Below are 14,128 nucleotides of genomic sequence, written 5' to 3' on the forward strand. Positions count from 1 at the left end.
CACCCCACTTCTTCTCCCCACACACACCCCCCCCCCCTTTCTTCCCTCGGAGCTGGATCTCCGCTCGTTTGGAAGCCCGGTTTACAGTCGGTAGGGGTGGGGGTGGGGAGGGGAGGGGAGGGGGGGGAGAGAGAGGAGGAGAGCGGCAGCGATGGCTCGACCGAGGCCGAGAGACTACAAGGCTGGCGATCTGGTGTTCGCCAAGATGAAGGGCTACCCGCACTGGCCGGCCAGGGTGAGTGGACGCGGGCGGCCGGGAGGGGGAGAGGAGGGCGCTTCCCGCCCCCCGCTTCCCGCTTCCCGCCCGCCGCTTCCCGCTTCCCGCCCGCCGCTTCCCGCTTCCCGCCCGCCGCTTCCCGCTTCCCGCCCGCCGCTTCCCGCTTCCCGCCCGCCGCTTCCCGCTTCCCGCCCGCCGCTTCCCGCCCGCCGCTTCCCGCCCGCCGCTTCCCGCCCCCCGCTTCCCGCTTCCCGCCCCCCGCTTCCCGCTTCCCGCCCGCCGCTTCCCGCTTCCCGCCCGCCGCTTCCCGCTTCCCGCCCGCCGCTTCCCGCTTCCCGCCCGCCGCTTCCCGCTTCCCGCCCGCCGCTTCCCGCTTCCCGCCCGCCGCTTCCCGCCCCCCGCTTCCCGCTTCCCGCCCCCCGCTTCCCGCTTCCCGCCCGCCGCTTCCCGCTTCCCGCCCGCCGCTTCCCGCTTCCCGCCCCCCGCCTCCCGCTTCCCGCCCCCCGCTTCCCGCCCGCCGCTTCCCGCCCGCCGCTTCCCGCCCGCCGCTTCCCGCCCGCCGCTTCCCGCCCGCCGCTTCCCGCCCCCCGCTTCCCGCCCCCCGCTTCCCGCTTCCCGCCCCCCGCTTCCCGCCCGCCGCTTCCCGCCCGCCGCTTCCCGCCCGCCGCTTCCCGCCCGCCGCTTCCCGCCCGCCGCTTCCCGCCCGCCGCTTCCCGCCCGCCGCTTCCCGCCCGCCGCTTCCCGCCCCCCGCTTCCCGCCCCCCCGCTTCCCGCCCCCCCGCTTCCCGCCCCCCCGCCCGCCGCCCCCCGCCCGCCGCCCCCCGCCCGCCGCCCCCCGCCCGCCGCCTCCCGCCCGCCGCCTCCCGCCCGCCGCTTCCCGCCCGCCGCTTCCCGCCCGCCGCTTCCCGCCCGCCGCTTCCCGCCCGCCGCTTCCCGCCCGCCGCTTCCCGCCCGCCGCTTCCCGCCCGCCGCTTCCCGCCCGCCGCTTCCCGCCCGCCGCTTCCCGCCCGCCGCTTCCCGCCCGCCGCTTCCCGCCCGCCGCTTCCCGCCCGCCGCTTCCCGCCCGCCGCTTCCCGCCCGCCGCTTCCCGCCCGCCGCTTCCCGCCCGCCGCTTCCCGCCCGCCGCTTCCCGCCCGCCGCTTCCCGCCCGCCGCTTCCCGCCCGCCGCTTCCCGCCCGCCGCTTCCCGCCCGCCGCTTCCCGCCCGCCGCTTCCCGCCCGCCGCTTCCCGCCCGCCGCTTCCCGCCCGCCGCTTCCCGCCCGCCGCTTCCCGGTCTAACTCGCTGTGTGCGCGTCTGTCTTGAAACCGAGTACCTGAGAACACGGACGGAGCCGCTTCCGAAGCATTGGAATGGTCCCCGAGGATTGGGGCAAGAGGGAAGGAGCCATTCCGTGGGGATGTTCCGTCTGTGGCTGTTCCCCCCCCCCCCCCCCCATGCCCTGCCAGTCTTCTTGGGGTTGGCATTGGTCCGAACCGGGAGGATGATGCCTCTATGCGCCGGGGTGCATTGTTCGCTCCTTTGCTTGGCTGATGACAAGTGGTAAACCAGGAGCTTGAGCCCTGTCCTTCCTGAATCCTGCTCTTGGACTCATTCAGGGGTGCTTGACAAGGTGGCTTGTGCCCAACATCAACCCCCCCCCCCCCCCCCCACCCCATCCCCTCCTCAGTAATTGATCATGCTCTGGGGGAAGCCAGAGGATTTGTCCCTCTCTGACACTTCAGAATCAGGATCTACTGTCAAGTTGTGAGATTCGGCGTCGTGCGAGCGCGCATATTGTAGCCATCTTTCGGCGTTACCGGGCACGAAAAGTAAGGCAGCGTCTTGGATCCTGATGGCGGAGGGGAGGAAGCTGTCCTTGTGCTGCTGAGTGCTCGCCTTTCAGCTCCTGGACCTTCCCCCCCCCCACCCCCCCGCCCCTGATGGTGGCAGAGTGAAGAGGGGATGGCCTGGTTGGTGGGGGTCTTTGAGGATGCTTTTTTTTTTAAAGACCGACTCATGTAGCTCTCCTCAATGGAGTGGAGTCTGGGGCCTGTGATGTCGCAGGCTGAGTTAACAACCCTCTGGAGTTTATTCTTGTCCTGAGAGTTTGCGCCTCCATACCAGGCAGCGATGCAACCAGCCGTTATGCTCTCCACAGTCCACCTGTAGAGTTTTACAAGAGTCTTGGGTGACGTACTGAATCTCCTCAGACACCTCACAAAGTATATCTGTTTGGGAACCTTCTTTGTGATTGCATCAACATGGAGATTCCAGAACAGATCCTCAGAGATGTCGACACCCAGAAATTTGAAGTTCTTGACTCTCTGTACTAATGACCCCTCGATGAGGACTGGGTCATGTACCCCTGACTTCCTTCCAAAGACCACAATTATCTCCTTGGTTTTCCTGACATTGAGTGTAAGGTTGTTGCTGTCATTACACCATTCAACGAGCTGATCTATCTCCCTTCTGTACGCTTCCTCAGTGCTGTTTGTGATCCTGCCAACGGCTGTGGTGTCATTGGCAAACTTTTAGATGGCATTGGAATTGTGTCTGGCCCCACAGTCATGGGTGTAGAGCAAGAAGAGCAGTGGGCAAAGCGCACATCGTTGGGGTGTACCTGTGTTGATCAGTGAGCAAGAGGCGTTTCCACTTCATACTGATTGTGGTCTTCCAATGGGAAAGTCAAGGATTCAGTTGCCGAGTGGGGTACAGAGGCCTAGAGCTTGTAGCTTCTTGACCAATACTGCAGGAATAATGGTATTGAAAGTTGAGCTATAGTCTTTAAAGATCAGCCGTATGTCTGAATTGCTGTTTTCAAAGTGATCCAGAGCTGAGTGGGATATTGCATCTGCTGAGGAACGATTGTGGTGCGAGGCAAATTGCATTGGGTCTTGGTGCACTTAGTGCCAAGTCATTCTATGTCACAACAGGGATGTGATGTTGAGGCTCTATAAGGCACTGGTGAGTCCTCATGTGAGCAGTTTTGGACTCATCATTTAAGAAAGGATGTGCTGATGCCAGCGATGATTTCAAGGAGGTTCACTTGGATGATTGCGGGAATAGAGAGGGTTATCATACAAGGAGCTCTTGGCCTGTATTTGTTGGAATTTAGGGGACTGAGCGGGAAACTCGTGGAAACATTTCGAATGTCAAATGGTGTGGATAGAGTAGGTGGAGAAAGGTGCTTCTGTGGTAGGAGAGGTCTAGACTCCAGGTCAAGAGGATACAACTTCAGGATTAATGGGCATCTGCTTGGAACAGAAAAGCGTAGGAATTTCTTCAGCCAGAGGGTAGCCACAGGCAGTTGTGGAGGCCAGGTCATTGGGTGTATAGAAGGCTGAGATAGATAGGTTCTTGATTAGCCAGGGCATCAAAGATTACGGGGAGAAGGCCAGACTGAGGGGCCGAGTGTGAAATGGATCAGCTCTTGATTGAATGGCAGGCCAGGCTTGATGGGCTGAATAAGCTATTTCTGCTCTTGCGTCTTATGGTCTTAACTATGGGCCACAGTTATGTTCCAGCCGGCTTTCTCATTGCTGTGTAACTTTTTCCACACATTGTCTGTGCATGCTTGCTTATACAACTAACTCAGATGAGGATTTTGATGAGTATTATATCCAGAATTTGATCTCAAGCTTTATATAATTAATTACCACTTTGAATGCGTGAAGCAGCCAGTTGAATTTGTATACCGTATATTAGGAAGCGTTCTTGCACAGGTATGAATATTTAAATTAATTTAGCCATTGTATTTTTATATGATCTGCTTTTGGTTATGCATCAGGTGGTATGGAATGAATATCTGTCTAGTCATTGTGGCCCAATTTATCCACTGGTTCCGATATGTCTATGTGACAACGATAATACAATCACCTCGTGTGCTTGAGCAGTGGAAAAATAATTTAATTCACTGTGAGGATTTCAGTTGATAGTTTCCTGACAAACAAATCTTAAGGCTTCTAAATCCTTCCCACTACATAACCAACGTCACACAGTTTGGCGTTGACAGTCTTGGCCTGATTATCTCACCATTGAATACCAAAATGACTGTGCTGCAGGCAATTGATGATTGCAACAAATAGAATCATTAAAGAGCATATCCAGGGCCCATTGACATGTTCTATGGAGACCTTCATCACATAAACCTCGACGATGATCTCCATGCGGTCGGAGGCCAATTGGTCCATGACAACTGTGTAAATGGTTTGAAGCTGTCATTGGTTCAGAAGCGATTTCCCCAGGATTTTGCCTGGGATGGAGCGTTTCAGTTATGAAGAGAGACTTGAGAAACTAGGACTGTACTCCCTGGTTTGGAGGGGGTCAAGAGGAGACATGGTTTGTAAATGTAATGTTAGGAAGGGTTTGGGTGGGGTAAACTGCAGGAAACCGTATCCCATATCAGAGCAAGTCAAAACAGATTGAGGGTTTTGAACAAGAGGGGAACTATTTTCACCCCGAGAATACTGAGTACTAGGAATGCACTGTGCAAGATGGTGATTGAAGCAGGGTCGCTGACAGCATTGAAGAAGATTCTCGATGAGCACTCAAATCACTTAGGTATCAAAGGTCAAGTATTGGGAAGTGGGATTAGTGCAGACGGATGCTCATGTATGTGGTAGGGTGAGTGACCTGTTTCTATTCTGGTCCCAGTTAACCCCACTCCCTTGCTTGAGCCCAAGCTCTGCAGGTCTTTGCTTCCAAGGTGTTCATCCAATATGTCTCTGATCAATTGGTGTGCAGGTTTCCAGGGTGAGGAGAACTTGCATGGAACTTGCAGGCAAGTCTAGAGGGGAAATAAAAAGCTTGCATTTATATAAACCCCTTCCATGAGCTGAACATCTTAAAATGGGTTTATGCTGCAATACAATGTTGTTGACTGTTGAAATGTAGGATGAACTTGCTTGCAGTGCACTCACAACCATTATACCAAGTGACACTTCAGCTGTTTCTTTGCAACGAGGTGCCTCAAACCACAAGCATCAACGCGGTTTATGTTTTTTTTATTCTGAATGCTGGACTCTGATATGCTGTTATTTAGCTCTGCAACGTTATAAAGATATTCCATGCATTTACTCCTCTCCTTTTGGTACTTTCATGCAAATTCACTACTTTGTGCTTCTGTTTGATGTGTTATTGATCCTGTTATTCGTACTTGCCCAATAGTGCAGTACCTGACGTAAGTGGTCAATAAGCACTCGTTTTTATTTAAGTGTCTCTTAACTCCTCGTGCAGCATCACCTTTAATGAAATCACATTTGGCACTAAGATTGGGGTGTGCTTTTGCCTGAATTCTGCTGTACTGATTTTCAATTCAGTGGCTAATGAGACATAGGAAGTGTTGTTGGAGAGAACGTCCCTTCATTTCTCCCAACTCCTTTAGTGTTGGACGCTGCCTTGGGATGTGCAGCGATCATTGTAGTGGGGAGCCCACGGGGCAACAAAGGGAACCCAAGCTGTGAGTCCCGTGTCCCTCGTCCAAATTGCCAACTTGCTAAAGATAGATTGGGCAATGACACAAGGTTCTACAATATAGTCAAAATTCTCTAGGGTTTATCCAAAGAAAAAACAGAAATGTTTCATGTCCAGTTATTTAACACTATGTGCCATGCTGCTCTTTTTGAGGTCATGCTTTTGTGATCACAAGTGAATAAGCAAGGGTGTGTAGAGCTTCTTATGACGTACTGTCTTTTAAGTTCTCTAAACAAGACTGTGGCCTCAGAACAGAATTTTGCTTTTTGGAGCTTCATCCTTTGTTCACTTCCTTTGATTCTCGCTGCAAGTTAGATAGCTGAGCAGTGTAGTGACCCCCAAATCCCCTTCCTGCATCACATCAAATCAAAAACAAACTGATGACCATGCCAAGTTGCTAGAAATTCATGAGAGGGCAGGACATTTCTGTGCTACAGTTGTTTCACTTGTGAGTGTAAGGTGTGACACGTTGTTCGGGCAAGTTGCTGAATAAGCAATGTAGAAATTTATGATTAAGTAAGTGCAATGGTAAGGGCAGGTCAATCTGTAATACGTTGCCAAGAAACTCCGTGAGGTTTATACAGGATGCTTATCTTCTACGTGGAAATGTTAACAAGTTTTGCATCATTTAGATTTAATGTTTGACATGGGAGCAAGTGCAGTCAATTTGTCCTCTCAAGCTTTATTCTACTTAGAACATGGCTGCTCTGTGACCTAACGAAAAAATTTGCCCTTTCTCTGTTTTCATTAATGTCTTAGCTTGCAGTAATCTATTGCAGATTAATAAAGAATGGCCCAGCCACAGCTGCAGTCTGTAGGAGAGAACTCCAACTTCTCACCTCGGTGTTGAGAATTGCTTCCTAACTTCATTCCTTAAAACTCTAGACTGATTTTTTTATTTAAGCAATGTTCTTTTGATCAGAATTTCAGGTGAAATACTTTATATTAAAAACTCCATCTGCTAAAATCCAGGAGATGCCACTGGAGTCTGAGTATTTTTTTGTTCCGTGCATTTTAACACTTTGTATTATTCTTGTAAATCACAGCTGCATCAATTATTTTTATTTATTTATTTTTTAAATTGGAGATAAAGCACGATAACTGGCCCATGAGCCCGTGCCGCCCAAGTACACCAATTAACCTGGTTTTTGAAAGGCGGAGGAAGTCAGAGCACCCAGAAGAAACCCGCACATACACGAGGAGAGCGTACAAACTCCTTAGAGCGAGTGTTGGATTCTCTCCAAGATGACCACCGCTTCCTAGGGTAATTCGAAACATCTCCCAGATCTTACCTTGCACAATTGCTGAAAAACAACCATGTCTTCCAGTCTTGTGGAGACCAACATTCATTTAGTCTCTCTGATCATTTTCTCCATCACTCCAGAGCATCTTGATCGTCAATGTATTATAGTTCTTTTTTACGTCTAAATATGTTAACAACTCAATTGCTTGTATTGAAATCCATTTACTGCAGGTTAGTTCATTTATTCGTTGATTGGTCTTTATCATCTTTCAATATTTGCATTTTTATTGCCACGTTCTCAAACCAAGGATGGCCTGATGTTGCTTTAATGCATGAAATTAACTCGCTAAATAGCCATGCAAAAAGGATGTCAATGCATTTTAATGTTTTACATGAAGGACAACTATTGCCTAAAATACTTTTATGTAAACTGAAGTTGAAAGGGCAGATAAAACTTTGATTGAACGTTTCATTCAAATGATGCAATTTCTCCAAGTCCTGATAGTTTGACTGAGAGGCAAGGGGACTACAAATTGGGCCTTCCCTGATATATCACTAACAGCATTGTTTATTATCATGGCATCTGTAAATCTGGACATATGGCTCTCTATCCTATCATCTAAAGCTTTATTAAAGATGCCGTTCCAGCACAGATCACTGTGGGGCACCACTCGTGGCATTTTGCCGATTACAGTACCTGTCCATTATTTTCTGACCCCTGGTGCTTGCTAATCTTCCATTCAGGACTAGAGCTTGATCATAATTCCATTAGCATTAGCTTCAGCTCACTGCCTTTAATGAGAGTCTTTATTAAATGCCTTTTGTTTAACATTCATAGGCACTTCCCTGAGTTGCATCCACTTTAAAAATTCAAAATGTTTTGTCAGAAGTGATGAAACTCTCCGTTTCGCTGAGAAGTTTGATGATCCTTAATTATAGTACCTAGTGACTTCTCAACAATAGATGTTACACTAAATACATTTTCTTGCTCACATTTATAAAGGAACAGTACTTTATTTGAAAGAACTTCAGAAGATCACGATTAGGCATCTAGATAGTTTTAATGTACTCTTTTTAAATGCATAGAGAGACAACCCTCTGATCCGAGGAAAGCATCACTCTCTTGTCAGTATTTTTATCCCATTGCTATTATTTGTGCATGTTGTTTACAGTAAGTCTCCGATCTTGATTCATTATTAGTTCCCTAGGAAAGTCCATCCGCTCCTCTGTTGTAATTATTTCAATGATCGTTTTCAGCTCCTGCTTTCTCAACAATTCTCATCAATTTCATTTTTTCTAGCTCAGTCTATAGAGCATCGCTAGAGGGTTGTTGGTTCAAGCCCCTCGTTGGGCGAATTATTTGGGCAGTATGGCTGATGTAGCGGCTAGTGCAAGCCTAGTTTGAATCCAGCGCTTTCTGTGTGGAGTTTGTAGGCTCTCCCTGTGTCTATGTGGGTTTTCTCCAGGCACTCCGGTTTCCTCCCTCTTTTCCAAATGAGCGGGGGATGTAAGTCAATTGCATGTAATTGGGCAGCATGGGCTTGTGGGCCGGAAGGGCCTGTAATCGCGCCGTCTTCCTAAATTTAAATTTCATATGTACATTTCTTTCGGAGTACCACATTTTAGTTCCACTATCCTTATTTTCCATACATTGTAAAATTTTGAGTAGGCAAAGAATTGCTGGAGGAATTCAACATCTCCCCCCTCCACCCACCATTCTGATTCCTTTCCAGCATAAACACAGAAAATGCAGACCTTTTACCTACGTTTCCCCCCCTTGTTTCTAACCTGGATCATTGCAGGTGAGGTAGATCTTTACATGCACATCATCCAATTTAATCTATCACATTCAATTAAGCCTTCTCTGGTGAAGCCAAACGCAGATTGGGAGGCACAATTTTGCATGTTGACTGTTCCTGGTCAGTCCTTGCCTTTCCAGCTGCAAGTAGATCCAATCTCTTGGAATCCTTTCCAGTAAATTGCCCATGACTGATGTTCAACTCAACAGGTCTCTAGTTGCCTGGGTTGCTTCTAAATAAAGGCACAACATTAGCCATCTAATCCTTCAGCACATCACCTGTGCTTATCAAGGGTGCAAATATTTCTGCCAGGGCTCTTGCAACTTCTTCCCCAACTTCTCATAATGTCCTAGGATACACGTTGGTTTCTCAATGGCTTCGTCATTTTAGACATTAACGCTTCCACCTAGTTTACTCTGGGCAATCTTTCCATTGCAGTAAGTCTTATCCAAATACAGGATCTTAATAAATGATCCACAGTTCCTTTTCTAAACCTCGTTCTTCAACCAAAAATTCTCTTTTAGGTTTCTCCCAATCACAAACATACCCAAACATTCATCCTTTCTCTGGAGTAGGTTTGATTTTTGCAAATCTGGGGAAAAGTTCATCAACCTGAAATGTTTCTGTTTCTTTCTCTAATGATTGCGCCTTAGCAACTGAGTGATGTTATGATAAAACCTCAGTAAGTTTTTTAAAAATTATTTCTTTCAGGTACAATATTGGAGTCATTCTATCAGCTATTATACCTTGTTAAGGGGGATCTGAGAATCTCGAGTGAGAACTGAGAAGTTGGACGGGCTGAGCGGGGCAGGCCAAATCCATGGAGAGACAGTGTCAATCGATGTCTCTGGTCGGGACACTTGGTTGAGACCGTCTCGACAAAGGATCCCAAGCTAAATGTTTGATTGTCCATTTCTCTCCATGAGTCTTCTGATTCCCTCCAGCTTTTCATTGTTTACTATAGTGGTTTCTGAACCTTTTAATAGCTGACTGAGTTGGGCATGAAATGTTCTAATATTGATTTCCAGGGTAATCTTGGCAGTTCCACTTAAAGCCAATATTGCTGTTCCTTTATCAGCTCCACTACAAATAGATATTGTGCTACTTGGCATCAATGACTGCACTAAAAAATACTTCGTTGGTTGAAAGGCATGTTGATTTTACAAAAAGGAAGTGTATGTGTTTGTGTGTTCTTACATGATATTTAGATTTGTAATAGATGGTACATTTTCCACTAGATGTTTTGATCTTCCAAAATGTGAATCTAAAGAGATCCCAAATTTTCTGTCTGCCCTGGATACTGTCTTGGTTTCCCTTGAACTTTCCCTTGTTACAAGCTTTGAAATATTCCTGATTTAGGTCCATGGATTGTAATAAATGGATTAGTCCAAGGATGGGTCTGGCTGGAAAGTGTAAATTCCTCTGATTCTGCCATCAAATTTTTCCCTCTTCCTACATCATCTTGGAGTGTCAAGATGACCGATGGCTTTGCCTCTCCACAGTCATTTGTCTTTAATCCCTCCCTCACCTCCTCTGCTTCTAATTTCGAATGACTTGGAAACTTCTTTAAGGAAAATATGAAACTGCAAAAATGTGGCTTTGATGGAAAATAGATATTGTCTTGGTTACAATTCCCTTGAGTTATGCAATATTGATGATCAAGTTCTCCAATTGTGCATTTTGTGATCATGCTCTGTTACAATTCCATCTTTTGAAAGATGAACTGGTAATTCTAGTGTTCTAGTCATTGGGGCGGCATGGTTAGTGTAGTGTTTAGTGCAACGCTGTTACAGCGCCATCAACCTGGGTTCGAATCCAGTGCTGTCTGTGTGTTCTCCCCGGGTCTGCTTGGGTTTCCTCCAGATGCTCTGGTTTCATCCAACCCTCCAGAATATACAGGGGTTTAGGTTAATTGGGTGCCATGGGCTCATGGGCCAAAAGGGCCTGTTACAACGCATATACCAAATTAAAATTTTAAAAAGCTACTGCAAAATGTAAATTTATCAACTCCAGTTTTGCATCTTTATGGTAAGATCTTCTTTTGGTCCACCTAGTGAAGGTGCTGCACCACAGCTCCGGTGACCTGGGTTTAATTTTGACCTGTCTGCGTGAAGTTTGCATATCGGAACTCTGTGGGTTCCCTCCAACCCCCACCCCACCCCCCCCCCCACCCACACACACAGTTACTCTGGTTTCCTCCCAAATCGTAAAAACGTGTGGGTTGGGAGTTTCGATGGCAACTACTTGCTTCTGATGAGTAATTAAATGATTAAATACCTGGGTGTGTGGGTGGCTTTGAAAATAAAATGGATTTAGTGTAGGGCAGAGGTGGCCAACTGTGACCTGTTGTCCATTTTTAAGTGACCTGTAAGAACATAGTCTCTAACAATAAATTGCACTATACACACATTGCACTTTTTAGTTTCAACACTAGATGTCGCTGCCAATTTGAACGACCACCAAACCGTTTTATTGTTTTCATTTAAATTAAATACCATGAGCAGCAGATACAGTAATGCCCACTGTAATATGTGAGCACATCATTAACCTGCTGTAATGTCAACTGTTAAACTGTTCAGTGGTGTTGTATAGTTAATTAGATGTAAAATTAATTTTTGATGGCGCAAGGGATTTCTAGTCTAAAAATGCCATTGTGGTGTAACTGGTTGAAAACTGCTGGGCCCGTGAATCCTTGTATTTCTCTGTGTGTGACCTACAACCAAAAAACTGTGGCCACCCTAGTGTAGAATGAGCGAAAATGGTGTCCATGTCCAAGAGCCTCTTTCCCATCCAATCTGACTGTATGCTGGCATCATGATTATTCTTGTGCAGTGGTTTTCCAACTGCACCCCCCCCCAAAAAAAAACTCACATTCCACCTTAAGCAATCCCTATGCCATAAGTTCTCTGTGATTAGTAAGGGATTGCTTAAGGTGGTACATGAGTGGAAAAACCACTGTTTTAATCGTACCTAATTGCCTCGTTATGTGCATGGTTTCACAACTCCAAAGGAAATGGGCCAATGACAATTTTTCTCAAGCAAAATATTTCAGTAACAATTGGGTCAAGAGCAGTGATTCTCAACCTTCCCTTCCTACTCACATCCCTTACTAATCACAGCATGTTTGTGAGTTTAGGGGGCAGCTTGAAAACCACTGGTCTAGTGGAATTGTATGCAGAAGTCTGGATTTGTGTCCCTGAGACAAATAGTTAAATCCCACGAGTGCTGCAGGGTTATACACACTCACACATCTGGAATTTAAGAAAAAAAATTCATATCAGATTTGGAACTATGGCCATGGGGCTTATTTTTTAAAATTAAATTTAAATTTAGACATGCAACACAGCAACATGCTTTCTGCCCATGAGCCAATTACATCCAATTAACCTACAACCCCCGGTACATTTTGAAGGGTGGGAGGAAATCGGAGCACCCGGAGCAAACCCAGGTAGACACGGGGAGAATGTACAAACTCCTTACACACAGCGCGGGATTCGAACCCTCGTCACTGGCGCTGTTACAGCATTGCGCTAACTGTGCCGCTATTTTGTAAACATCTATTCTCTTTTGTAAACATCTCCATAAACATTCATCCTTGAACACCCACGATTGCACAGCCAAGTTCAGCTCGTATGCAATCTACAAATTTGCTGATGACACCATCGTCGATGGGTGAATAACTGGGAACGATGAGTCAGAATAGAGGATCGTGATCAAGAACATGATTGCGTGGTGCCAGCACAACAATTTCGCTCACAACTTCACCGAGACCAAGTAGATTATTGTTGATTTTAGGAAGAAGAGGCCGAGATGCAACACCCCTCTCTGCATTAATGGAAAGGAGGTGGAGAGAATCAGAAACTTCAAGTTCCTGGGAGTCCATATCTCCTTTCTGGGAGCCACCACGTTGCGGCCACTCTGAAGAAGGCACACCAATTAAATTTCCAAGGAGTCTGAGGAGATGTGGCTCTCAAGCCTTCTACGGGTGAACTGTGGAAAGTACACTAACTTAGTAAACATAGCCAAGTCCATCACAGGTCTGACCTCCCATCCACTATAGACATCTATATGAGGTGCTGTCTCAACAAGACAGCCAACATCCTAACGCTCCATCCATCATCCTCTTCACAATGTTTTCTCACTGCTACCTTCAGACAGAAGCCTGAAAACCAGCACCTTTAGGTTCAAGAACAGTTTCTTTCTGATAGCTACCAGACTCTTGAACCTCGCCTTGGTTCATTAATCAAGGACTGTCTACACGATTGCAAGTCCATTTTTGCTCTAGGATTGCTGTGAATATTTATTATCTCTTAATTAATTTACTATTATAGTTTTTCTTATAAATAACTGTTTGGAGGCAGCAGGTAAGAATCTTCTGCATATGTGAATTATACAGGTACTCCCCGACTTGCATTTATGCGACTTGTGTCTATCGACAACTGAGTATTTTTAAAAATATTATTAAAACTACCGTACAAATACACATTTTGTATTAAAAGTACTATAAACAGTGGTCCCCTCCCAGCGACAGCCCAAGGTCCCCGCTCCAGGTCATCCCTGACTTACGACCAATCCAAGTTGCGACCAATCTGGTGGTCGCAGTTGAGGACTACCTGTATAAGAAAAAAATATAAAATTTACACGGTTTATGTTGTCTTTGATGAACTATAACCGGGATATAGGGCATGTGCGTACTCACTGTACTTTGTCAGTCGGCGTCCTGGGGTCCGCAGGCTGGTCGCGGCCGTCTTGATTCTTCTGCGCATGCACAAGTTTTCGGTTGGCGCATTCCCAATGGGCTCACATATTGGAGTGCGGTTGGCACAAGTACGAGAGTTAAGGGCGGGAATTCAGTATCGTCAGGGTCCTTAACCCTCGCACTTGCGCACAGGAATTAAGATGACTGAGCTCAGCCTATGGAGCCCAAATAACAAGGTAAGTATGCAAATTTTGGCTCTTACCTGCCCTATATCCCTGTTATCGTTTGTCAAACACATCATTTGATTAAAAAGATTGCTTTAAGACTTAGGAACTCCATGCGCACAGATAAAATTCCGACTTGCGTCCATTTCGAGACATGATTGATCCTTCGGTCCCAATTACGGTTGCAAGACGGGGTTCATCAATACAATGTGTCTGATGGTAAACTCATCATAAGGTTCACTGATACTGTTCAGGGAAGAAAATATGCCAAACCAATACACTGGATTGACAATAGAAGAAAATAAAAAAGAACTTCAGACGCGAGAAATCTAAGTCAAACTGAAACACTGAGCATGTTAGAGGAAAGAGAAATTAAGTTAATGTTTCTGATTGAAGAGGCTTCATCAGCCACTCTGCACCTGGCTTGATATATAGTTTTATGATAGTGTAGTGAGATTTGTGAAACTAAATATGAATGAAAGGCAAAAGAATAA

General features: G+C 46.9%; 1 protein-coding gene across 1 annotated transcript in view; it reads left to right on the top strand.

Annotated features, from left to right (window-relative positions):
* The first annotated feature begins 96 nt into the window (after window positions 1-96).
* The window catches only part of LOC138749151 (hepatoma-derived growth factor-related protein 3-like), a 74,228-nt gene continuing 60,196 nt past the window's right edge, over window positions 97-14,128 (top strand). Inside the window, exon 1 of the mRNA XM_069910143.1 lies at window positions 97-235. Within this exon, the coding sequence (XP_069766244.1) occupies window positions 152-235 (84 nt within the window). The 5' untranslated portion in view covers window positions 97-151. The remainder of the gene's footprint in view (window positions 236-14,128) is intronic.

This window comes from Narcine bancroftii, chromosome 14 (assembly GCF_036971445.1).
Source record: "Narcine bancroftii isolate sNarBan1 chromosome 14, sNarBan1.hap1, whole genome shotgun sequence".
NCBI classification, from domain to species: Eukaryota; Metazoa; Chordata; class Chondrichthyes; order Torpediniformes; family Narcinidae; genus Narcine; species Narcine bancroftii.